The 27,170-nt window shown below is 54.9% G+C and overlaps 1 protein-coding gene across 1 annotated transcript; it reads right to left on the minus strand.

Annotated features, from left to right (window-relative positions):
- Positions 1–3,737: 3,737 nt before the first annotated feature.
- On the minus strand, positions 3,738–26,018 carry LOC117008624 (methanethiol oxidase-like). The gene is made up of 12 exons (XM_033082598.1): positions 26,015–26,018; positions 24,632–24,685; positions 23,390–23,502; positions 18,891–19,082; positions 16,160–16,280; positions 13,182–13,364; positions 11,434–11,615; positions 9,540–9,618; positions 8,780–8,901; positions 8,362–8,454; positions 5,688–5,806; positions 3,738–3,900 (listed from the first exon to the last, which is right to left on the minus strand). Exons 1-12 carry the CDS (start codon positions 26,016–26,018, stop codon positions 3,738–3,740), a joined length of 1,425 nt encoding a protein of 474 aa, XP_032938489.1.
- Positions 26,019–27,170: the final 1,152 nt, after the last annotated feature.

Below are 27,170 nucleotides of genomic sequence, written 5' to 3' on the forward strand. Positions count from 1 at the left end.
GATAAGGGCTGGGATAACCTGGGAATCTGGGAATGGATCCAGGGGATCCCAAATTCAACATTCAGGAGATCCCAAAATCTGGGAATCATCGAGGATCCCAAATCCAGAAATCACCCAGGGGATCCCAAACTCTTCATTCAGGAGATCCCAAATCTGGGAATCACCCAGGGGATCCCAAACTCAACACCCAGGGGATCCCAAATTCAGGAATCCCCAAGGGGACCCCAAATCTGGGAATCACCTGAGAGGATCCCAAGTGTTGGAATCAAATCTGGGAATCACCCAGGGGATCCCAAACTCTTCATTGAGGGGATCCCAAATTCATCATCCAGGGGATCCAAAAATCTGGGAATGGCTCCATGAGACCCCAAATTCATCACTGTGGGGATCCCAAATGTGGGAATCAATCGAGAGGATCCCAAATTCAGAAATCCCCAAGGGGATCCCAAATGTTGGAATCATCCAGGGGATCCCAAACTCAACATTGAGGGGATCCCAAATTCAGGAATTGCTCGAGAGGATCCCAGACTCTTCATTCAGGGGATCCCAAATCTGGGAACGACCCAAATTCAGGAATCATCCAGGGGATCCCAAATGTGGGAATCACCCAGAGGATCCCAAATTCCGAAATCCCCAAGGGGATCCCAAATATGGGAATCATTCAGGGGATCCCAAATTCAACATTCAGGGGATCCCAAAATCTGGGAATCACCTGAGAGGATCCCAAGGGTTGGAATCAAATCTGGGAATCATCCAGGGGATCCCAAATCCAGAAATCACCCAGGGGATCCCAAACTCATCATCGAGGGGATCCCAAATTCAGGAATCACCCAGGGGATCCCAAACTCTTCATTCAGGGGATCCCAAAATCTGGGAATCACCTGAGAGGATCCCAAGGGTTGGAATCAAATCTGGGAATCACCCAGGGGACCCCAAACTCATCATTCAGGGGATCCCAAATTTGGGAATCAATCAAGAGGATCCCAAATTCAGAAATCCCCAAGGGGATCCCAAATATGGGAATCATCCAGGGGACCCCAAATGTGGGAATCAATCGAGAGGATCCCAAATTCAGGAATCATCCAGGGGATCCCAAACTCATCATTCAGGGGATCCCAAATTTGGGAATCAATCGAGAGGATCCCAAATTCAGGAATCACCCAGGGGATCCCAAATGTTGGAATCATCCAGGGATCCCAAATTCATCATTGAGGGGATCCCAAATTCAGGAATCACTCAAGAGGATCCCAAACTCTTCATTCAGGGGATCCCAAATTTGGGAATCACCCAGGACACCCCAAATTTGGATCCCAAATCTGGGAATCACCTGAGAGGATCCCAAGTGTTGGAATCAAGTCTGGGAATCACCCAGGGGACCCCAAATTTGGATTCCCCAATCCCAAATCCGGAATCCCCATCCTCTAGGACACCTCAAATCTGAAATCCCATTACCCAGGACATCCCAAATTTGGAATCCTCCCCTGTCCCATCAACCAGGGGATCCCAAATCCAGAATCCCCATCCCCATGGACACCCCAAATTTGGATTCTCCATCACCCAGGGGTCCCCAAATTTGGATTCCCCATCCCCAGCACACCCCAAATCCGAACCCTCATCACCCAGGACATCCCAAATCTGAAATCCCAGTACCCAGGACACCCCAAATTTGGATTCCCCAACCCCAAATCCGTAATCCCCATCCCCAGCACACCCCAAATCCAAACCCCCATCCCCTAGGACACCCCAAATCTGAAATCCCATCACCCAGGACATCCCAAATCCAGAATCCCACTACCCAGGAGACCCCAAATCCAGAATCCCTCTACCCAGGACACCCCAAACTTGGATTCCCAAATCTGAGAATCACCTGAGAGGATCCCAAGTGTTGGAATCAAATCTGGGAATCACCCAGGGGATCCCAAATGTGGGAATCACTCAAGAGGATCCCAAATTCAGGAATCACCCAGGGGATCCCAAATATGGGAATCATCCAGGGGACCCCAAATTCAACATCCAGGGGATCCCAAATTCAGGAATCTCCAAGGGGACCCCAAATTTGGGAATCACCTGAGAGGATCCAAAGTGTTGGAATCAAATCTGGGAATCATCCAGGGGATCCCAAATCCAGAATCCCCCCAATCCCATCACCCAGGACACCCCAAATCTGGAATCCCTGAAATCCCATCACCCAGGGGACCCCAAATCTGGGTTCCCCAACCCCAAAACCAGAATCCCCATCCCCATGGACATCCCAAATCTGAAATCCCATCACCCAGGACACCCCAAATTTGGATTCCCCATCCCCATGGACACCCCAAATCTGAAATCCCACTACCCAGGACACCCCAAACTTGGATTCCCAAATCTGGGAATCACCTGAGAGGATCCCAAGTGTTGGAATCAAGTCTGGGAATCACCCAGGGGATCCCAAATCTGGGAATAACCCAAATCCAGGCATCCCCCAGGGGATCCCAAATGTGGGAATCACCCAGGGCACCCCAAATTTGGATCCCAAATCTGGGAATCACTCAAGAGGATCCCAAGTGTTGGAATCAAATCTGGGAATCATCCAGGGGATCCCAAATTCAGGAATCACCCAGGGGATCCCAAACTCATCATTGAGGAGATCCCAAATTTGGGAATCAATCGAGAGGATCCCAAATCTGGAATCCCCAAGGGGATCCCAAATGTTGGAATCATCCAGGGGACCCCAAACTCAACATTGAGGGGATCCCAAATTCAGGAATCAATTGAGAGGATCCCAAACTCTTCATTCAGGGGATCCCAAATGTGGGAATCACCCAGGACACCCCAAATTTGGATTCCCGAATCTGGGAATGACCTGAGAGGATCCCAAGTGTTGGAATCAAATCTGGGAATCACCCAGGGGATCCCAAAGCTGGAATCTCCCCAGTCCCATCACCCAGGACACCCCAAATTTGGAATCCTCCCCTGTCCCATCAACCAGGAGACCCCAAATCCAGAATCCTCATCCCCATGGACACGCCAAATTTGGATCCCATCTTCCAGAAGACCCCAAATTTGGAATCCCCATCCTCCAGGTCACCCCAAATCTGAAATCCCACTACCCAGGACACCCCAAATTTGAAATCCCCAACCCCAAATCCACAATCCCCATCCCCATGGGCACCCCAAATTTGGATCCCTGTCACCCAGGACACCCCAAATCTGAAATCCCACTATCCAGGACACCCCAAATCCTGAATCTCCCCATCCCTATCACCCAGGACACCCCAAATCCAAATCCTCATCCCCCAGGACACCCCAAATCCACAATCCCCGTCCCCATGGACACCCCAAACTTGGAATCCCCAACCCCAAATCCAGAATCCCCATCCCCATGGTCACCCCAAATTTGGATCCCTGTCACCCAGGACACCCCAAATCTGAAATCCCATCACCCAGGACACCCCAAATCCAGAATCCCCCCAATCCCATCACCCAGGGGACCCCAAATTTGGAATCCCCAACCCCAAAACCAGAATCCCCATCCCCATGGACACCCCAAATCTGCAATCCCACCACCCACCACCCCCCAAACTTGGATCCCACCACCCCGCACCCCCCAAATCTGCAATCCCACCACCCCCACCCCGTGTCCCCCCACCCCGTGTCCCCCCATCCCTCTCCCCCAGCCCAGCGCAGCTCGGGCCGGGCTCGCGGGCGCTCCGGGCTCGCGGGCGCTCCGGGCTCGCGGGCGCTCCGGGCTCGCCCCCTTAGGCCAGCGGTTCGCATTTGCAGTCGCCGCCGGGGAAGCGAACGGCGTGCGCCAGGCACGGCCCGTGCGGCTCCTTGCCGAAGTCCACCAGGAAGTTTTTGTTCACGGCCAGCCCGCCCTTGTCCGTGTCCACATCGAGCTGCAGCATCACCGAGCCCTCCCTGGGGGGCACACGGCCGTGGGGGTGGGGAATAATGGGGGGGATTTGGGGTAATGGGGACATGGGGACAAGGGGGGGGTTGGGGACAATGGGAACAAGGGGGGGATTTGGGGATAATGGGGACAAGGGGGGGATTGGGGACAATGGGGACAAGGGGGGATTGGGGGGATTGGGGGGATTGGGGGACAATGGGGGCAAGGGGGGGATTGGGGACAACGGGGACAAGGGGGGGATTGGGGGGGATTGGGAATAATGGGGGGATTGGGGGGAAATGGGGAAAATGGGGGGATTTGGGAAAATGGGGGGGTTGGAGGGATTGGGGGGATTGGGGATAATGGGGGGGATTGGGGAAAGGGGAACAAGGGGGGGATTGTGGGGGATTGGGAATAATGGGGACAATGAGAGGATTGGGGGAATTGGGGAAAATGGGGGGATTGGGGAAATGGGAACAAGGGGGGGATTGAGGGGGATTGGGGGGATTGGGGGGATTGGGGGGATTGGGGGGATTGGGGATAATTGGGAACAAGGGGGGGTTGGGGGGGATTGGGAATAATGGGGGGATTTGGGGGATTGGGGAGATTGGGGGGGATTTGGGATAATGGGGGGAATTGGGGAAAATGGGAACAAGGGGGAATTGGGGGGATTGGGGGGGATTGGGGAAAATGGGGACAAGGAGAGGATTGGGGGGTTGGGGGGGATTGGGGAAAATGGGGAAAATTGGGGAAAATGGGAACAATGAGAGGATTGAGGGGATTGGGGAAAATGGGGGGGATTTGGGATAATGGGAACAAGGGGGGGATTGGGGGGATTGGGGGGATTGGGGAAAATAGGAAAAATTGGGGAAAATGAGGACAATGAGAGGATTGAGGGGATTGGGGGGATTGGGAATAATGGGGGGATTGGGGAACAGGGGGGGATTGGGGAAAATTGGGGAAAATGGGGAGAATTGGGGGGGATTGGGAGGATTTGGGGAAAATGGGAACAAGGGGGGGATTTGGGGGAATTGGGGATAATGAGAGGATTGGGGGGGATTGGGGATAATGGGGAGAATTGGGGAAAATGAGGACAATGAGAGGATTGAGGGGATTGGGGGAAATAGGGGTGTTGGGGGGGATTGGGGGGGATTGGGGGGATTGGGGAGAATTGGGGAAAATGGGGAAAATGGGGGGATTGGGGGGGATTGAGGGGATTGGGGGGGATTGGGGGGATTGGGGACAAATCCCAGGGATGGGTGGGCGAGGCTCAGGGGCAGCTTTAACCCCCAAATTCCCCCTGAACTGGTTTAGGACGGGCTCAGGATCTGTTTTTTCCCTCTGGACTGGTTTAGGCTCAGTTTATCCCCCCCAGGACCGGTTTAGTCTCAGTTTATCCCCCCCAGGACCGGTTTAGGCTCAGTTTATCCCCCCCAGGACCGGTTTAGGCTCAGTTTATCCCCCCCAGGACTGGTTTAGGCTCAGTTTTACCCCCCAGAACTGGTTTAGTCTCAGTTTATCCCCCCAGGACCGGTTTAGTCTCAGTTTATCCCCCCCAGGACCGGTTTAGGCTCAGTTTATCCCCCCCAGGACTGGTTTAGTCTCAGTTTATCCCCCCCAGGACTGGTTTAGGCTCAGTTTTTCCCCCCCAGGACCGGTTTAGTCTCAGTTTTCCCCCCCAGGACCGGTTTAGTCTCAGTTTTACCCCCCAGAACCGCTTCAGGACCAGCTCAGGGTGACTTTTCCCCCCAAACCCTGCCAGGCCGGACCCCCTTAGGCCGAGCCCAGCTGGGCTGAGCTCAGCCCCAGCTCTCACTTGATCAGGCTGGGGTAGAACTGGCGGTCCCAGGTGCTGTAGAAGGAGTTGGTCACGTAGAGCCGCTTCCCGTCCAGGCTCAGCTGCAGCGAGGCGGGGCCGCCGAACACGCGCTTGCACTGGGACACACGGACTGGGCTTACTGGGGGAACTGGGAGCGCTGGGACACACGGGCTGGGCTTACTGGGGGAACTGGGAGCGCTGGGACACACGGACTGGGGGAACTGGGGGAACTGGGAGCGCTGGGACACACGGACTGGGGGCACTGGGGGAACTGGGAGCGCTGGGACACACGGACTGGGCTTACTGGGGGAACTGGGAGCGCTGGGACACACGGACTGGGCTTACTGGGGGAACTGGGAGCGCTGGGACACACGGCCTGGGCTTACTGGGGGAACTGGGAGCGCTGGGACACACGGACTGGGCTTACTGGGGGAACTGGGAGCGCTGGGACACACGGACTGGGGGAACTGGGAGCGCTGGGACACACGGACTGGGCTTACTGGGGGAACTGGGAGCGCTGGGACACACGGACTGGGGGCACTGGGGGAACTGGGAGCGCTGGGACACACGGACTGGGCTTACTGGGGGAACTGGGAGCGCTGGGACACACGGACTGGGAGCACTGGGGGAACTGGGAGCGCTGGGAGACACGGACTGGGCTTACTGGGGGAACTGGGAGCGCTGGGACACACGGACTGGGGGCACTGGGGGAACTGGGAGCGCTGGGACACACGGACTGGGGGCACTGGGGGAACTGGGAGCGCTGGGACACACGGACTGGGCTTACTGGGGAACTGGGAGCACTGGGACACACGGACTGGGCTTACTGGGGGAACTGGGAGCGCTGGGACACACGGACTGGGGGCACTGGGAGCGCTGGGACACACGGACTGGGAGCACTGGGGGAACTGGGAGCGCTGGGACACACGGACTGGGCTTACTGGGGGAACTGGGAGCGCTGGGACACACGGGCTGGGGGCACTGGGGGAACTGGGAGCGCTGGGACACACGGACTGGGGGCACTGGGGGAACTGGGAGCGCTGGGACACACGGACTGGGCTTACTGGGGGAACTGGGAGCACTGGGACACACGGACTGGGCTTACTGGGGGAACTGGGAGCGCTGGGACACACGGACTGGGAGCACTGGGGGAACTGGGAGCGCTGGGACACACGGACTGGGGGAACTGGGAGCGCTGGGACACACGGACTGGGGGCACTGGGGGAACTGGGAGCGCTGGGACACACGGACTGGGCTTACTGGGGGAACTGGGAGCGCTGGGACACACGGACTGGGGGCACTGGGGGAACTGGGAGCGCTGGGACACACGGACTGGGGGAACTGGGACATGGACTAGGGACACTGGGGGCACTGGGACACACAGACTGGGCTTACTGGGAGTGCTGGGATACACGGACTGGAGGTACTGGGAGCGCTGGGGGCACTGGTGGGGCTGAGACACACGGGCTGAGGACACTGGGAGCACTGGGAGCACTGGGACACGGGCTGGGGGAACTGGGGGCACTGGGATACGCAGACTGAGGACACTGGGAGCACTGGGGACACTGGGACACACGGATTGCGCTTACTGGGAGCACTGGGACATGGACTAGGGGCACGGGGGACACTGGGAGCGCTGGGAGACGGACTGGGGGCACTGGGGACACTGGGGGCACTGGGAGAGCTGGGAGTACTGGGACACGTGGACTGAGGACACTGGGAGCACTGGGGGCACTGGGGGCACTGGTGGGGCTAGGGCACGGACTGGGCTTACTGGGAGTGCTGGGAGCACTGGGACACACGGACTGGGGGCACTGGGATATGGACTAGGGCCACTGGGAGCAGTGGGACTGCGGCTGGGGCCACTGGGAGCACTGGGAGCACTGGGACACACGGACTGGGAGCACTGGGGACACTGGGAGCACTGGGAGCACTGGGACATGGACTAGGGGCAGTGGGAGCACTGGGAGTACTGGGACACGTGGACTGAGGACACTGGGGATACTGGGAGCACTGGGACATGGACTAGGGGCACTGGGAGCACTGGGACACACGGGCTGGGCTTACTGGGAGCGGTGGGAGATGGACTGGGGACACTGGTGGGGCTGGGATATGTGGACTGGGAGCACTGGGACACACGGACTGGAGGCACTGGGAGCACTGGGAGCACTGGGACACACGGACTGGGGGCACTGGCAGTACTGGGACACGTGGACTGAGAACACTGGGAGCACTGGGAGCACTGGGACACGGACTGAGGACACTGGGAGCACTGGGGCACAGGCTGGGGGCTGGGGACACGGGCTGGGAGTGCTGGGACATGGACTAGGGGCACTGGTGACACTGGGAGCACTGGGGACACTGGGACACGTGGACTGAGGACACTGGGAGCACTGGGGACACTGGAACACAGGACCGAGGACACTGGGACACACGGACTGCGCTTACTGGGAGTGCTGTTATATGGACCAGAGACACTGGGGGCACTGGGAGCACTGGGACAGGGGTTGGAGGCACTGGGGGTACTGGGGGCACTGGGACACACGGACTGGGAGCACTGGGGGCACTGGCACACACAGCCTGTGACTCACTCCGGCGATCACACAGAGCCCCCTCCCCATTTCCCCCCTCCCCCTCCCCATCCCCCCCTCCCCATTTCCTCCCCCCCCACCTTGACCACCAGCGGCTCCGGCTGCCCCTTGAGCTCCTCGTCCCTGCAGACGCTGACGGGGCCCCCTCGCAGGATGCTGCCCCCCACGAACACCTGCAAGGCACGGCGGGCTCGCAGCCTTGCCCGGCACTGGCCCCGCAGCCTTGCCCGGCACTGGCCCCGCAGCCTTGCCCGGCACTGGCCCCGCAGCCTTGCCCGGCACTGGCCCCGCAGCCTTGCCCGGCACTGGCCCCGCAGCCTTGCCCGGCACTGGCCCCGCAGCCTTGCCCGGCACTGGCCCCGCAGCCTTGCCCGGCACTGGCCCCGCAGCCTTGCCCGGCACTGGCCCCGCAGCCTTGCCCGGCACTGGCCCCGCAGCCTTGCCCGGCACTGGCCCCGCTGGCCCCGCTCGCCCCCCGGCCCAGGGGCTGCCCCTCACCTGCCCCACCAGCCGGGGCTTGCAGTTCCTGGCCAGCTCGTACTGGCGGATGTCCCCGTGCAGCCAATTGCACACGAACAGGAACCGATCGTCCGGGCTGATGATGAGGTCGGCGATGAAGGCTGAGGGGACAGGGGGGTCAGGGATGGGGGAGCAGGGGGGAGAGAGGAGAGGGGATGGGGGGGATTGGGGTAAGGTAGGATTTGGGGTCAGCAGGATTTGGGGTCAATCAGGATTTGGGGTCAGCCGACATTTGGGATCACCCAGCAGGATTTGGGATCAGGTAGGATTTGGGATAAAGCAAGGTTTGGGGTCAGCCAACATTTGGGTCAAGCAGAATTTGGGATCACCCAGCAGGATTTGGGGTCAGTCAGGATTTGGGGTCACTCAGCAGGTTCTGGGGTCACCTAGCAGGATTTGGGGTCAGTCACGATTTGGGGTCAGGCAGGATTTGGGATCAGTCACGATTTGGGGTCAAACAGAATTTGGGGTCAGTATTTGGGATCACCCAACAGGATTTGGGGTCAGTCAGGCTCTGGGGTCAGTCAGGATTTGGGATCACCCAGAAGGATTTGGGGTCAGGCAGGATTTGGGATCAGTCAGGATTTGGGGTCAGTCAGGATTTGGGGTCACCCAGCAGGAATTGGGGTCAGTCAGGATTTAGGGTCAGACAGGATTTGGGGTCACCCAGCAGGATTTGGGGTCACCCATGGGGCCGGAACCCCCCGACCCGCCCCGACCCCCCCGGCCCCAGCCGGACCTGGCATCTTGGGCATGATCCAGCCCGACACGTCCTTGGCCGGGATCCGGATCACCTCCTCCACGGCCCAGTTCTCTCTCTGCACGGGACAGCGAGCGGGGTCACCCGAGCCGGGCCGAGCCGGGCCGGGACCGACGGGACCATCGCGATCCCGATCCCGATCCATCCCTGTCACAGCCCCGGTCCCGATCCCATCCCGGTCCCAATCCGGGGCACAAAGGGCTCATTCCGGTCCCTGTTCAAGCCCCGATCCCGTTCCCATCCCTGTCCCGACCCCTTCCCGGTCCCAATCCGGGGCACAACGAGCTCAGCCCGGTCTTGAACTCATCCCAATCCCATCCTGGTCCAGATCCCATCCCTGTCCCGGTCCCATCCCGATCCCGACCCAGGGCACAGCGGGCTCATCTCAGTCCCTGTTCAAGCCCCGATCCCGATCCCATCTCTGTCCTGATCCCATCCCGATCCAAATCCAGGACACAACGAGCTCAGCCCGGTCCCGATCCCAACTCTGTCCCGATCCCAACTCTGTCCCAATCCCATCCCGGCTCTGATCCGGGGCACAACGAGCTCATCCCGGTCCCATCCTGATCCTATCCCTGACCCCATCCCATCCCTTCCCGATCCCGATCCAGGACACAACGAGCTCATCTCGGTCCCAATCCCATCCCGGTCCCAATCTGGGGCACAAAGGGCTCATCTGGGTCCCTGTTCAAGCCCCGATCCCATCCCTGTCCCGGTCCCATCTGGATCCCGTTCCTGTCCCCATCCCATCCCATTGATCCCATCCCATCCCATTGATCCCATTGATCCCATCCCATCCCATTGATCCCATCCCATCCCATCCCATTGATCCCATCCCATCCCATCCCATTGATCCCATCCCACCCCATCCCATTATCCCATCCCTTTATCCCATCCCACCCCATCCCATTATCCCATCCCTTTATCCCATCCCACCCCATCCCATCCCTGTATCCCATCCCATCCCATTGATCCCATCCCATCCCTGTATCCCATCCCATTGATCCCATCCCATCCCATCCCATTGATCCCATCCCACCCCATCCCATTATCCCATCCCTTTATCCCATCCCATCCCATCCCATCCCTGTATCCCATCCCATTGATCCCATCCCATTGATCCCATCCCATCCCATCCCATCCCATCCCTGTATCCCATCCCTGTATCCCATCCCATTGATCCCATCCCATCCCATCCCATTGATCCCATCCCATCCCATCCCATCCCATCCCATCCCATCCCATTGATCCCATCCCTGTATCCCATCCCATTGATCCCATCCCATCCCATCCCATCCCATCCCATCCCATCCCATCCCATTGATCCCATCCCATCCCATCCCATTGATCCCATCCCATCCCATTGATCCCATCCCATCCCATCCCATCCCATTGATCCCATCCCTGTATCCCCGTACCCCACCCCCGTCCCCCCGCCCCCCGGGCCCGCCGCCGCGGCTCGCACTCGCCTCGCAGCCCTTGTAGAAGCGGAAGATGGCCCCGCTCAGGGCACAGCCCACGTAGCCCTCATCCATCCATCCCATCCCATCCCTGTATCCCATCCCATTGATCCCATCCCTGTATCCCATCCCTGTATCCCCGTACCCCACCCCCGTCCCCCCGTCCCCCCGTCCCCCCGCCGCGGCTCGCACTCGCCTCGCAGCCCTTGTAGAAGCGGAAGATGGCCCCGCTCAGGGCACAGCCCACGTAGCCCTCATCCATCCATCCCATCCCATCCCATCCCACCCCATCCATCCCATCCCATTGATCCCATCCCATCCCATTGATCCCATCCCATTGATCCCATCCCTGTATCCCCGTACCCCACCCCCGTCCCCCCGTCCCCCCGCTCCCCGCCGCGGCTCGCACTCGCCTCGCAGCCCTTGTAGAAGCGGAAGATGGCCCCGCTCAGGGCACAGCCCACGTAGCCCTCGGCGGCGTCGGGGCCGTGCAGGAAGCGCACGGTGAGCGGCAGAGAATCCTCGCCCAGGTCGAAGCACTGCGTGAGGCTGCGGCACGACAAGTCCCACACGTGCAGGCGGCGGCCGAACACCCCTGGGGACAGGGAGGGGACAGTGAGGGGACACGGGGACAGCGAGGGACAGGGAGGGGATAGGGAGGGACAGGGAGGGACAGGGAGGGGACAGGGAGGGACAGGGAGGGACGGGGAGGGGACAGGGAGGGACAGGGAGGGACGGGGAGGGACAGGGAGGGGACACGGGGACAGGGAGGGACAGGGGCGGACAGGGAGGGACAGGGAGGGACAGGGGGGGACAGGGAGGGGACAGGGAGGGGACAGGGAGGGACAGCGAGGGACAGCGAGGGGGAAATGCGGGATTTGGGGAGGGAAATCGGGAAATATCAGGGAATTGGGAATGTCGGAATTTGGGGAGGGGTATTTGGGAATTGTCGGGGATTTTGGGGAGAAAAAAAATTGGGGAATGTCGGGGTTTGAGGAGGGGGAAATGTCGGGATTTGAGGAATTGGGAATGAGAAATTCGGGATTTGGGAAGGGGGAATTGGGAATTGTCGGGGTTTGGGGAATTGGGAATGTCGGGTTTGGGGAGGGGGAAATGCGGGATTTGAGGAATTTGGGAATGAGGAAATGCGGGAAAATGAGAAATTTGGGGAGGGGGAATTGGGGAAATGTCGGGGTTTGGGGAGAAAATAAATGGGGAATGTCGGGGTTTGGGGAATTGGGAATGCGGGATTTGGGGAGGAGGAATTGGGAAATATCAGGTATTGGGAATTGGGAATGTCGGGATTTGGGGAATTGAGAAACAGAATTCGGGGAGGGGGAAAATCGGGCAATGCAGAACTCGGAGAAATTGGGGAGCAGCCGAGCCCAGCCCCTCTGGATGTCCCCAGTCCCCTTTCTGAGTGTCCCCAACCCCCTCTGGGTGTCCCCAACCCCCTCTGAGTGTCCCCACTCCCCTCTCTGTGTCCCCACTCCCCTCTCTGTGTCCCCAACCCCCTCTAGGTGTCCCCAACCCCCTCTGAGTGTCCCCAACCCCTCTGGCTGTCCCCAACCCCCTCTGGATGTCCCCAACCCCCTCTTTGTGTCCCCAATCCCCTCTGAGTGTCCCCAACCCCCTCTGGCTGTCCCCAACCCCCTCTGGCTGTCCCGAATCCCCTCTGAGTGTCCCCAGTCCCCTTTTGAGTGTCCCCAGCCTCTTCTAGGTGTCCCAAACCCCCTCTGGCTGTCCTCAACCTCCTCTGGCTGTCCCCAACCCCCTCTTTGTGTCCCCAACCCCCTCTGAGTGTCCCCAACCCCCATTGGCTGTCCCAAATCCCCTCTGAGTGTCCCCAACTCCCCCTTTGTGTCCCTAAATCCCCTCTTTGTGTCCCCACTCCCCTCTAGGTGTCCCCAACCCCCTCTGGGTGTCCCAAATCCCCTCTTTCTGCCCCCCCTTTGTCCCCCCCCTTTGTCCCCCCCCTTTGTGTCCCCCCTTATGTCCCCCCTTTCTGTCCCCACTTTGTGTCCCCAACCCCCTCTGGCTGTCCCCAACCCCTTCCGAGTGTCCCCCCTTGGTGTCCCCTTTCTGTCCCCCCCTTTGTCTCCCCTTTGTCCCCCCGCTTTGTGTCCCCTCGGTGTCCCCTGTTGTCCCCTTGTGTCCCCACCTTTGTGGAAGTCCTCGGGGCTGAAGCCCCTCCCGGCCACTTTGGGCACCAGCCCGGCCGAGCTCACCAGCGCCTTCAGCCGAGCCTTGGCCCAGAAGTCGTGGCCACTCGCGGGGGTCTCGCACTCGCCCTCCCAGTTGCCCTTCAGCTCCAAGGTGGCCCCGTCCAGCACCACGAAGCCACCTGGGGACACGGCGGGGACACGGCGGGGACACGGCGGGGACAAACGGGGGGGGGGTGAATGGGGGGTGGAGGGGAATGGGGAAAAAATGGGGGAAATATGGGGAAGAAATGGGGAAAAAACAGGAAAAAATGGGGAAAATGGGGGAAAAATGGGGAAAATATGGGAAAATAAAAGGAAAAAAGGGGGAAAAACAGGAAAAAATGGGGAAGAAATGGGAAAAATTGGGGGAAATATGGGGGAAAATATGGGGGAAAATGAGGGAAATATGGGGGGAAATGGGGGAGAAATTGGGGGGAAATGGGGGGGAATGGGGGAAAAATTGGAAAAATAAAAGGAAAAAAGGGGGAAAATGGGGAAGAAATGGGGAAAAATGGGGGGAAATGGGGGGGAAAATTGAGGGAAAAATTGGAAAATAAAATGAAAAAAGGGGGAAAAAGAGGAAAAAATGGGAAAAAATGGGGGGAAAAATGGAAAAATAAAAGGAAAAAAGGGGGGAAAAATGGGGAGAAATTGGGAGAAAATGGGGAAAATATGGAGAAAAATGGGGAAAAAATGGGAAAAGAAAAGGAAAAAAGGGGGAAAATGGGGGAAAAAATGGGGAAATATGGGGAAAAATTGGGGAAAAATAAAAGCAAAAAGGGGGGAAAAATGGGGAAAATATGGGGGAAAATGGGGGGAAAATGGAAAAATAAAAGGAAAAAAGGGGGAAAAACAGGGAAAAAATGGGGAAAAATGGGGGAAAAAAAGGGAATTTGGGAATGGGGGGAAATGGGGAAAAAATGGGGAAAAAAATGGGGAAATAAAAGGAAAAATGGGGAAAAAATGGAGGAAAACGAGGGGGAAATAGGGGAAAAATGGGGAGAAATTGGGGGGAAAACAGGGAAAAAATGGGGAAAATGGGGGGAAAACGGGGGAAAAGGAAAAAAATGGGGAAAAAATAGGGAAAAAATAGGGAAAATGGGGAAAAAATGGGGGAAAATGGGGAAAAAAGGGAAAAATAAAAGGAAAAAAGGAGGAAAAACAGGAAAAATGGGGGAAAATGGGGAGAAATGGGGAGAAAAAATGGGAAAAAAATGGGGAAAATAGGGAAGAAAATGAGTGGGAAATGGGGGGAAATGGGGGGGAAATAGGGGGAAAAATTGGAAAAATAAAAGGAAAAAAGGGGGAAGAAATGGGGAAGAAATGGGGAAAATATGGGGGAAAATGAGGGGAAAATGGGGAAAATGGGGAAAATATGGGGAAAAAATGGGGAAAAATGGGGAAAAATAAAAGGAGAAAAGGAGTAAAAAATGGGAAAAAATGGGGGGAATGGGGGGAAATGGGGAAAAATGGGGAGAAAAAATGGGAAAAATATGGGGAAAATAGGGAAGAAAATGAGTGGGAAATGGGGGGGGGAATGGGGGGAAATAGGGGGAAAAATTGGAAAAATAAAAGGAAAAAAGGAGGAAAAACAGAAAAAAGGGGGAAGAAATTGGGAGAAAACGGGGAAAATGGGGAAAAAATGGGGGGGAAAACGAGGAAAAAATGGAAATTTGGGAATGGGGAAATGGGGAAAAATGGGAGAAAATGGATGGGAAATGAGGGGAAATAGAGAAAAAATGGGGGGAAATGGGGATTGATGAGGATGGGTGGGAGTTAATGGGGGAAAAAACGGGAAAAAAATGGGAATTCTGGGTTGGGATTTATGGGGATCGATGGGGATTGTGGTTGGGGAATTGGGAAATCTGGGCAGGGAAATGGGAATTGTGACCGGAAATGGGAATTTATGGGAGTTAATGTGAATTAATGGGAATTATGGGAGGGGAAATGGGAATTAATGGGAATTAATGGGAATTCTGGGAGGGGAAATGGGAATTAATGGGAATTAAAGGGAATTAACGGGAAATAATGGGAATTAATGGGAATTAATGGGAATTAATGGGAATTCTGGGAGGGGAAATGGGAATTAATGGGAATTAATGGGAATTAACGGGAATTGATGGGAATTCTGGGAGGGGAAATGGGAATTAATGGGAATTAATGGGAGTTAATGGGAATTAATGGGAATTAATGGGAATTCTGGGTGGGGAAATGGGAATTAATGGGAATTAACGGGAATTAATGGGAATTGTGGCAGGGAAATGGGAATTCTGAACGGGGAAATTGGAATTGATGGGAATTAATGGGAATTAATGGGAATTAATGGGAATTAATGGGAATTCTGTGCAGGGAAATGGGATTGAATTAATGGAAATTCTGACAGGGAAATGGGAATTCTCTCAGGGAATTGGGAATTAAATTCCAGGGAATTCTCTCAGTTATTGTTAATCCAGCCCCGATCTCTCAATCATTGTTAATTCAGCCCCGATCTCTCAATCATTGTTAATCCAGCCCTGATCTCTCAATCATTGTTAATCCAGCCCCGATCTCTCAATCATTGTTAATTCACTCCCGATCTCTCAATCATTGTTAATTCAGCCCCGATCTCTCAATCATTGTTAATTCAGCCCCGATCTCTCAATCATTGTTAATTCACTCCCGATCTCTCAATCATTGTTAATTCAGCCCCGATCTCTCAATCATTGTTAATCCAGCCCCGATCTCTCAATCATTGTTAATTCACCCCCGATCTCTCAATCATTGTTGATTCAGCCCCGATCTCTCAATCATTGTTAATCCAGCCCCGATCTCAATCATTGTTAATCCAGCCCCGATCTCTCAATCATTGTTAATCCAGCCCCGATCTCTCTCAATCATTGTTAATTCACTCCCACTCTCTCAGTCATTGTTGATTCCGCCCCGGCCCCTCTCTCACCTTTGCCGTTGCCAGCAGGGTCGCCCATGTTGGCGATCAGGATGTCCCCGTTGGGCAGGGCGTGGCTCACAGCCAGGTAACCCTTGTTGCACTTCCAGAACACATCCACGGGCTCAATCATCTGCAAAAATCAGCGGCAGCCTCAGCCCGCGCTGCCGGGGGCTCCTGGTTGTGTTGATTCATCCTGCTTGGATTCATCCTGGCTTTTATTAATTAATCCTGCTTGAGTTCATCCTGACTTTTATTAATTAATCCTGCTTGAGTTCATCCTGCCTTGAATTAATCCTTCCTTGAACTAATGATTCCTTCCTTCCTTTCTTGAATTCATCCTTCCTTCAATTCATCCTGCCTTGAATTCATCCTTCCTTTCTTCCTTGAATCAATCCTGCCTTGAATTAATCCTTCCTTCCATTTATTAATCCTTCCTTGAATTAATCTTGCCTTGAATTAATATTTCCTTGAACTAATCCTTCCTTCAATTCATCCTTCCTTCATTAAATCCTTCCTTCAATTCATCCTTCCTTCAATTCATCCTTCCTTCAATTCATCCTTCCTTCAATTCATCCTTCCTTTCTTCCTTGAATTAATCCTGCCTTGATTTAATCCTTCCTGGATTTAATCCTTCCTTCCTTCTTTGAATCAAACCCATCTTGAATGGCTGCTTCCGTTAATTAATCCTTTCTAGAATTAATCCTTTATTGAATTAATCCTTTCCTGAATTAATCCTTCCATCCCTGAATTCATCTTTCCTTCCTTCCTTGAATTAATCTCTCCTTGAACTGATCCTTTCTTCCTTCCTTGAACTAATCCTTCCTTCCTTTAATGAATCGTTCCTTGAATTCATCCTTCCTTGGATTAATGATTTATTGAATTAATCCATTCTTGAATTAATCCATTCTTGAATTAATCCTTTCTTTCTTTAACGAATCTGTCCTTGAATTCATCCTTCCTTGGATTAATCCTTCCTTCCTTGAACTAATTCTATCTTAATCAATCCTTCCTTTAATGAATCGTTCCTTGAATGAATCCTTCCTTCCTTGCATTATTCCTTCCTTGAATTAATCCTTTATTGATTTAATCCTTCCTTCCTTGAATTAATCCCTCTTTCCTTGAATTGATCCTTCCTTGAATTAATCCCTCTTTCCTTGAATTGATCCTTCCTTGAATTAATCCCTCTTTCCTTGAATTGATCCTTTATTAAATTAATCCTTCCTTCAATTCATCCTTCCTTGAATTAATCCTTTATTGAATTGATCCTTCCTTGAATTAATCCATTCTTGAATTGATCGTTACTTGAATTAATCCTTCCTTCCTCGCATTATTCCTTCCTTGAAAAAATAATTTCTTGAACTAATCCTTCCTTCCTTGAATTAATCCTTCCTTGAATCAATCCCTTATTGAATCAATCCTTCCTTGAATTGATCCCTTATTGAATTCATCCTTGATTGAATTGATCCTTCCTTGAATTAATCCTTCCTTCCTTCTCTGAATCCTCATTCCCTGGAATTCTGGAATTCTTCCTTCCTCTCTCCATCCTTCTTTGAATTAATCCCTGATTGAATTCATCCTTTATTGAATTGATCCTTCCTTGAATTGATCCTTCCTTCCTTCTCTAAATCATCGTTTCCTGGAATCCTGGAACCCTGGAAATCTTCCTTCCTCTCTCCATCCCTTCCTTGAATTAATCCCTTATTGAATTCATCCTTTATTGAATTGATCCTTCCTTGAATTAATCCTTTATCAAATTAATCCTTCCTTGAATTAATCCTTTCTTGAATTAATCCCTTATTGAATTGATCCTTTCTTGAATTATTCCATTCTTGAATCAATCGTTACTTGAATGAATCCTTCCTTCCTTCCTTCCTTGCATTATTCCTCCCTTGAATTAATCTTTTATTGATTTAATCCTTCCTTCCTTGAATTAATCCCTTATTGAATTCATCCTTTATTGAATTGATCCTTCCTTGAACTATTCCATTCTTGAATTGATCCTTCCGTCCATCTCTAAATCCTCCTTTCCTGGAATCCTGGAATCTTGGAATCCTGGAACCCTTCCTTCCTCTCTCCATCCCTTCCTTGAATTAATCCCTTATTGAATTAATCGTTTATTGAATTAATCGCTTATTGAATTCATCCCTTGTTGAATTCATCCTTTATTGAATTAATCCTTCCTTGAATTGATCCTTTATTAAATTGATCCTTCCTTGAATTGATCCCTCTTTCCTTGAATTAATCCTTTCTTGAATTAATCCCTTATTGAATTAATCCTTCCTCGAATTAATCCTTCCTTGAATTAATCCTTTCTGAAATTATTCCTTCCTTGAATTACTCCTTCCATCCTCCCCTGAATCCTCCTTTCTTGGAACCCTGGAACCCTGGAACCCTTCCTTCCTCTCTCCATCCCTTCCTTGAATTAATCCCTTATTGAATTCATCCTTAATTGAATTATTCCTTCCTTGAATTGATCCTTTATCAAATTAATCCTTCCTTTAATTATCCCTTTATCGAATTAATCCTTTCTTGAATTAATCCCTTATTGAATTATTCCTTCCTTGAATTATTCCATTCATGAATTAATCTTTCCTTCCATCTCTAAATCCTTTTTTCCTGGAATCCTGGAACCCTGGATTCTTTCCTCCCTCTCCCCATCCTCTCATCTCCCCATCCCTCCATCCCCGTTCCCCCCGACCCCCCAACCCCCCCGCTCCCCCGCCCCCCGCCCCGTGCCCACCTTGCAGATCCTCGGGGCCCGGCACTGCGCCCCCACCTCCACCACGTAGATTCGGGAGGAGATGAGCCCGGGCAGCACCAGCTTGGTCCTTTTGGCCGCGGCGCCGCTGTCGAAGCAGCCGCAGGCGGGGCCGGCCCAGCCCGCGCAGTGCAGCTCGTCCTTGAGGTTGGGCATGGGCAGCCGGTGGATGACCTGGGCACGGCCAAGGGGGCTCAGCCGGGCCGGGCCGAGCCGGGCCGAGCCGGGCCGGGAGCGGGGAGGGGGCTGGGGGGGAGCTGGGGAGGGGCTGGGAGAGATTCTGGGGATTGGGGATCCCAGGAGAGATTCTGGGGTTTGGAAATCCGGGAGAGATTCTGGGGTTTGGGGGAGATGGGGACGGGCTGGGAGAGATTCTGGGGGTTGGGGATCCCAGGAGAGATTCTGGGGTTTGGAAATCCGGGAGAGATTCTGGGGTTTGGGAATTCGGGAGAGGGGATGGGAGAGATTGTGGGGGTTGGAAATCCGGGAGAGGGGATGGGAGAGATTCTGGGGTTTGGGAATTCGGGAGAGGGGATGGGAGAGATTCTGGGGGTTGGGGAGATGGGGAGAGATTCTGGGGTTTGGGGATCCCAGGAGAGATTCTGGGGTTTGGGGGAGATGGGGAGGGGATGGGAGAGATTCTGGGGTTTGGGGGAGATGGGGAGGGGCTGGGAGAGATTGTGGGGTTTAGAGATTCTGGAGAGGGGTTGGGATCAATCCCGGAATTTGGGGATCCCAGGATAGGTTGTGGGATTTGGGGATCGCAGTGTGGGAACAATCCGGGAATTTGGGGACCCTGGAGAGCGACTGGGAAGAATCCTGGGGTTCAGAGAGCTCTGGGGAGGGGCTGGGAGAGATTCTGGGGTTTGGAGATTTTGGAGAGGGGTTGGGAATATTCCTGGGATTCAGAGAGCTCTGGAGAGGGGCTGGGAACAACCCCGGGATTTGGGGAGCACCAAGAGGGGTTCGAAACGGGTCTGGAATTTGGGGATCCCAGTGTGGGAACGATCCGGGGATTTGGGGATCCTGGAGAGTGACTGGGAACAATCCTGGGGTTCAGAGAGCTCTGGAGAGGGGCTGGGAGCGATTCTGGGGTTTGGGGGGAGCTGGGGAGGGGTTGGGAACAATCCCGGAATTTGGGGATCCCAGTCTTGGAACAATCCTGGGATTTGGGAATCCTGGAGAGGAGCTGGGAACAATCCTGGGGTTCAGAGAGCTCTGGAGAGGGGCTGGAAATGACTCTGGGGTATGGGGGGAGATGGGGAGGGGCTGGAAACAATCCCGGGATTTGGGGAGCTCTGGAGAAATGCTGGGAGCGAATCTGGAATTTCGGGACCCTGGAGAGGGGCTGGAAATGATTCTGGGATTTGGGGGGATCTGGAGAGGGGCTGGGAACAATCCCGGGATTTGGGGATCCCTGAGAACAATCCCGAATTTTGCGGATCCCTCTCCATGAACAATCCCGAATTTTGCGGATCCCTCTCCATGAACAATCCCGAATTTTGCGGATCCCTCTCCATGAACAATCCCGGATTTTGGGATCCCTCTCCATGAACAATCCCGAATTTTGGGGATCCCTGAGAACAATCCCGAATTTTGCGGATCCCTCTCTATGAACAATCCCGAATTTTGCGGATCCCTCTCCATGAACAATCCCGAATTTTGCGGATCCCTCTCTATGAACAATCCCCGAATTTTGTGGATCCCCCTCAATGAACAATCCCGAATTTTGGGATCCCTGAGAACAATCCCGAATTTTGCGGATCCCTCTCCATGAACAATCCCGAATTTTGCGGATCCCTCTCAATGAACAATCCCGAATTTTGCGGATCCCTCTCCATGACCAATCCCGAATTTTGCGGATCCCTCTCCATGAACAACCCCGAATTTTGGGGATCCCTCTCCATGAACAATCCCGAATTTTGGGGATCCCTCTCTATGAACAATCCCGAATTTTGCGGATCCCTGAGAACAATCCCGAATTTTGCGGATCCCTCTCAATGAACAATCCCGAATTTTGGGATCCCTGAGAACAATCCCGAATTTTGCGGATCCCTCTCAATGAACAATCCCGAATTTTGCAGATCCCTCTCCATGAACAATCCCGAATTTTGGGATCCCTCTCAATGAATAATCCCGAATTTTGCGGATCCCTCTCCATGAACAATCCCGAATTTTGGGATCCCTCTCCATGAACAATCCCGAATTTTGGGATCCCTCTCCATGAACAATCCCGAATTTTGGGATCCCTCTCCATGAACAATCCCGAATTTTGCGGATCCCTCTCCATGACCAATCCCGAATTTTGAGATCCCTCTCAATGAACAATCCCGAATTTGGGGATCCCTCTCTATGAAGAATCCCGAATTTTGCGGATCCCTCTCCATGAACAATCCCGAATTTTGCGGATCCCTCTCCATGAACAATCCCGAATTTTGCGGATCCCTCTCCATGAACAATCCCGAATTTTGCGGATCCCTCTCTATGAACAATCCCGAATTTTGGGATCCCTCTCTGAGAACAATCCCGAATTTTGCGGATCCCTCTCCATGAACAATCCCGAATTTTGGGATCCCTCTCCATGAACAATCCCGAATTTTGGGATCCCTCTCCATGAACAATCCCGAGTTTTGGGGATCCCTCTCCATGAACAATCCCGAATTTTGCGGATCCCTCTCCATGAACAATCCCGAATTTTGCGGATCCCTCTCAATGAACAATCCCGAATTTTGGGATCCCTCTCCATGAACAATCCCGAATTTGGGGATCCCTGAGAACAATCCCGAATTTTGCGGATCCCTCTCCATGAACAATCCCGAATTTTGGGGATCCCTCTCAATGAACAATCCCAGATTTGGGGATCCCTGAGAACAATCCCAGGATTTGGAGATCCCTCTCTATGAACAATCCCGAATTTTGCGGATCCCTGAGAACAATCCCGAATTTTGCGGATCCCTCTCCATGAACAATCCCGAATTTTGCGGATCCCTCTCTATGAACAATCCCAGATTTTTGGGATCCCTCTCTATGAACAATCCCGAATTTTGGGATCCCTCTCCATGAACAATCCCGAATTTTGCGGATCCCTCTCCATGAACAATCCCGAATTTTGCGGATCCCTCTCCATGAACAATCCCGAATTTTGCGGATCCCTGAGAACAATCCCGAATTTTGCGGATCCCTCTCCATGAACAATCCCGAATTTTGCGGATCCCTCTCTATGAACAATCCCGAATTTTGGGGATCCCTCTCCATGAACAATCCCGAATTTTGCGGATCCCTCTCCATGAACAATCCCGAATTTTGCGGATCCCTCTCAATGAACAATCCCGAATTTTGCGGATCCCTCTCCATGAACAATCCCGAATTTTGCGGATCCCTCTCAATGAACAATCCCGAATTTTGGGATCCCTGAGAACAATCCCGAATTTTGGGGATCCCTGAGAACAATCCCGAATTTTGGGGATCCCTCTCCATGAACAATCCCGATTTTTGCGGATCCCTCTCCATGAACAATCCCGAATTTTGCGGATCCCTGAGAACAATCCCGAATTTTGCGGATCCCTCTCTATGAACAATCCCGAATTTTGGGATCCCTGAGAACAATCCCGAATTTTGGGAATCCCTCTCCATGAACAATCCCGAATTTTGCGGATCCCTCTCAATGAACAATCCCGAATTTTGCGGATCCCTCTCTATGAACAATCCCGAATTTTGCGGATCCCTCTCCATAAACAATCCCGAATATTGGGATCCCTCTCCATGAACAATCCCGAGTTTTGGGGATCCCTCTCCATGAACAATCCCGAATTTTGCGGATCCCTCTCCATGAACAATCCCGAATTTTGCGGATCCCTGAGAACAATCCCGAATTTTGCGGATCCCTGAGAACAATCCCGAATTTTGGGGATCCCTCTCCATGAACAATCCCGATTTTTGCGGATCCCTCTCCATGAACAATCCCGAATTTTGCGGATCCCTGAGAACAATCCCGAATTTTGCGGATCCCTCTCTATGAACAATCCCGAATTTTGGGATCCCTGAGAACAATCCCGAATTTTGGGAATCCCTCTCCATGAACAATCCCGAATTTTGCGGATCCCTCTCAATGAACAATCCCGAATTTTGCGGATCCCTCTCTATGAACAATCCCGAATTTTGCGGATCCCTCTCCATAAACAATCCCGAATATTGGGATCCCTCTCCATGAACAATCCCGAGTTTTGGGGATCCCTCTCCATGAACAATCCCGAATTTTGCGGATCCCTCTCCATGAACAATCCCGAATTTTGCGGATCCCTGAGAACAATCCCAGATTTGGGGATCCCTCTCCATGAACAATCCCGAATTTTGCGGACCCCTCTCCATGACCAACCCCCGACCCGGGGGTCCCCAGGAGCTTTTCCCTCCTCTCGGGCGGCCCCCAGAGCTCGAGGCCCGGGGCTGGCAGCGATCCCTGCCCCGGGGAGCCCCGCTCGTACCTGGCCGTAGTGGCAGGAGCGCGGGTTGAGGTCCACGGTGGCCAGGAAATCGGGCTGCTCGATGCCCGTGTTCCTGTAGGTGCAGGTCACGTAGGCGACCTCCTCCCTCGGGGCTGGGGACACAAAAACCGCGCTCGAAGAGGGCAGGGGAGAATGGGACAGAAAATCCGTGGGGTGGGGAAAGGGGCGGGAGGAGTTTGGGGGGGTGAGATTTCCTGGGGATGCTCCCGGGAGATGCTGAGCGGGGAAAAACACGGGAAAATCTGGGATAAACCTGGGCGAAATTCGGGATAAACCGGGGAAAAATCCGGGATAAACTCGGGGAAAAATCTGGGAGAAACCCGGGAAAATCCGGGATAAACCTGGGGAAAATCTGGGATGAATCCGGGGAAAATCCGGGATGAACCCGGGGAAAATATGGGATAAATCTGGGTAAAATCTGGGATGAATCCGGGGGAAATTCGGGATAAACCCGGGGGAAATGTGGGATAAACCCGGGTGAAGTCCGGGATAAACCCGGGAAAATCTGGGATAAATCTGGGGAAATCTGGGATAAACCTGGGGAAATGCCGGGATCAACCTCGGAGGAATCCTGGATCAACCCGAAGGAAATCTGTTACAAACTCGGGGAAAATCCGGAATCAACCCAGGGATAATCTGGGATAAATTCGGGAGAATCTCTGGGATCAACCCAGGGGAAATCTGGGATCAACTCATTTGAATCTCTGGGATCAACCCGGGGAAAATCCGACTCAACCCGGGGAAAATTCGGAATAAATCCGGGGTAAATCCGGGATCAACCCGGGACAAAATCTGGGATCACCCCAGGCAAAAAATCCGGGATCATCTGTGAGAATTTCCCGGTAATTCCTGAAAGGGCTCAGCACAGACCCCGAGCTCAGGACCCCCCAAAAATCCCAAATTCCCCCAATCCCAGCCCAGCCCTGGGGCCGGGAACAACCCGGGGGGGGGATCTGGGAAAGGGGCTGAGCACAGACCCTGAGCTCAGGGCACCCCAAAAACCCCAAATCCCGGCACGGCACGGCACGGCACGGCACGGCCCAGCACGGCACGGCACGGCACGGCACGGCACGGCACGGCACGGCACGGCACGGCACGGCCCAGCCCAGCTCAGCCCAGCCCAGCCCAGCCCGGCACGGCACGGCACGGCCCGGCCCAGCCCAGCCCGGCCCAGCCCAGCCCAGCCCGGCACGGCACGGCACGGCCCGGCCCAGCACTCGCCTTTCAGCACGTCGGGGCACGAGGGGAACTCGTAGCACGGAGCTCTGCACCTGTCTGGGGGAGCAGAGGGGACCCCGTGAGCCCGGGCCTGGCCCGGGTCACCCAGCCCGGCCCAGAGGGTCCCACCCGGGCCAGGGAGCAGCGGGGACACCCCCGGGGACAGCCCAGGGCTGGCGGGGACAGCGGGGACAGGAGAGGGTGGGGATGGCGGGGACAGGGACAGGGAGGGGACAGGGACAGGGACAGGGATGGGACAGGGATGGGACAGGGATGGGGACCCTGAGAGCCTCGGGGACCCCCAGAGCAGGGACAGGAGGGGACAGGAAAGGGACAGACCAAGGGCAGGAGGGGACAGAGCTGTCACCCAGAGCCGGATCAGGGATGGCGACAGAGCTGTCACCCCGTAAATGACAGCAGGGGACAGGAGGGGACAGAGCAGGGAAAGAGCGGGGACAGGAGGGGACATAGCTGTCACCCCATAAAGGACAGGAGGGGACAGAGCTGTCACACAGGAATAGGATCAGGGATGGGGACAGAGCTGTCACCCTGTAGAGGACAGGAGGGGACAGAGCAGGGACAGGGACAGGGATGGGACAGGGAGAGGGAGGGGACTCTGGGGGGACACCTGAGAGCCTCGGGGACCCCCCCAGAGCAGGGAGGGGACAGGAGGGGACAGAGCGGGGACAGAAGAGGGACAGGAGGGGACAGAGCTGTCACCCTGTAGTGGACAGGAGGGGACAGAGCGGGGACAGCAGGGGAAAGCGCTGTCACCCAAAGGCGGATCAGGGATGAGGACAGAGCTGTCACCCCGTAAAGCACAGCAGGGGACAGAGCAGGGACAGCCGGGGACAGAACTGTCACCCTGTAGAGGACAGGAGGGGACAGAGCAGGGACAGAGCAGGGACAGAACAGGGACAAAGCAGGGACAGAGCAGGGACAGAACAGGGACAGAACAGGGACAGACCAGGGACAGAACAGGGACAAAGCAGGGACAAAGCAGGGACAGAACAGGGACAGAACAGGGACAGCGGGGACAGCAGGGACAGAACAGGGACAGAACAGGGACAGCAGGGACAGCAGGGACACAGCAGGGACACAGCAGGGACAGCAGCCCAGCAGCCCAGCGCTGTCCCCAGGCCCAGCAGGGACAGATCAGGGACAGCAGGGACACAGCAGCCCAGCGCTGTCCCCAGGCACAGCAGGGACACAGCAGCCCAGCGCTGTCCCCAGCCCAGCAGGGACACAGCAGGGACAGCCCAGCGCTGTCCCCAGCCCAGCAGGGACACAGCAGGGACAGCCCAGCGCTGTCCCCAGCCCAGCAGGGACACAGCAGGGACAGCCCAGCGCTGTCCCCAGCCCAGCAGCGCACACTCCCTCCCTCACCCATCGCTGCTCTCGGGTCCCGGCGCTGCTGCAGGAGCTGGAGCTGAGGCGCAGCTGCTGCTGAGCGGGGCTGGAGCGGCTGTGCCGTGCCCAGGCTGCTCCCGGGGCCCTTTTATCCCGGGCCAGGGGTGGCGAGCGGGGCCAAGGCCAGGGAGGGGCTCCCAGCGCTGGGGAGGTGCCAGCCCCGAGCTGCGGCTTCTCGGCCGCCTCCTCCCCGCCCCAATCTGGGGCTGAATCTGCTGCTGCTGCAGCCCCAAAGCCCGGCCCTAAATCCGGCCCTAAATTCCGGGCTGAGTCTGGGACAGCTCCAAATCCCGGCCCCAAATCCCGACCCCAAATCCCGGCCCTAAATCCCGGCCCTAAATCCCAGTTTGAGTCTGGGACATCTCCAAATCCCGACCCCAAATCCCGGCCCCAAATCCCGACCTGAGTCTGGGACATCCCCAAATCCCGGTCTGAGTCTGGGACATCTCCAAATCCCGGCCCTAAATCCCGGGCTGAGTCTGGGACATCCCCAAATCCGAACCTGAGTCTGGGACATCTCCAAATCCCGGCCCTAAATCCCGGGCTGAGTCTGGGACATCTCCAAATCCCGACCCCAAATCCCAACCTGAGTGTGGGACATCCCCAAATCCCGATCCCAATCCCGATCCTGATCGTGACAGGAGGGTCCCGACCCCCATCCCTGTCCCCATCCCGACCCCAGTCCCGACCCCATTTCCAATCCTAATCCTTTTCCCGGCTCCGATCCCAATCCTAATCACAATCCCGACCCTAATCCCGACCCCAATCCCATTCCAGATCCCAATCCTGATCCCAATCCCGACAGGAGGGTCCCGATCCCGATCCCAGTCCCGATCCTGATCCTGATCCTGCTCATGATCCCAATCCCGACAGGAGGGTCCCGACCCCATTTCCAATCCAAATCACAATCCCGACTCCGACCCCAATCCTGACCCCAATCCCAATCCTGACCCCAATCCTGATCCCAATCCCGACAGGAGGGTCCCGATCCCATTTCCAATCCTAATCCAGATCCCGATTCTGATCCCAATCCTAATCACAATCCCGACCCCAATCCCAATCCTGACCCCAATCCCATTCACGATCCCGACCCGGATCCCGTTCCCAATCCTAATCCCGACAGGAGGGGTCA

Source organism: Catharus ustulatus, chromosome 30 (genome assembly GCF_009819885.2).
Source record: "Catharus ustulatus isolate bCatUst1 chromosome 30, bCatUst1.pri.v2, whole genome shotgun sequence".
NCBI lineage: Eukaryota > Metazoa > Chordata > Aves > Passeriformes > Turdidae > Catharus > Catharus ustulatus.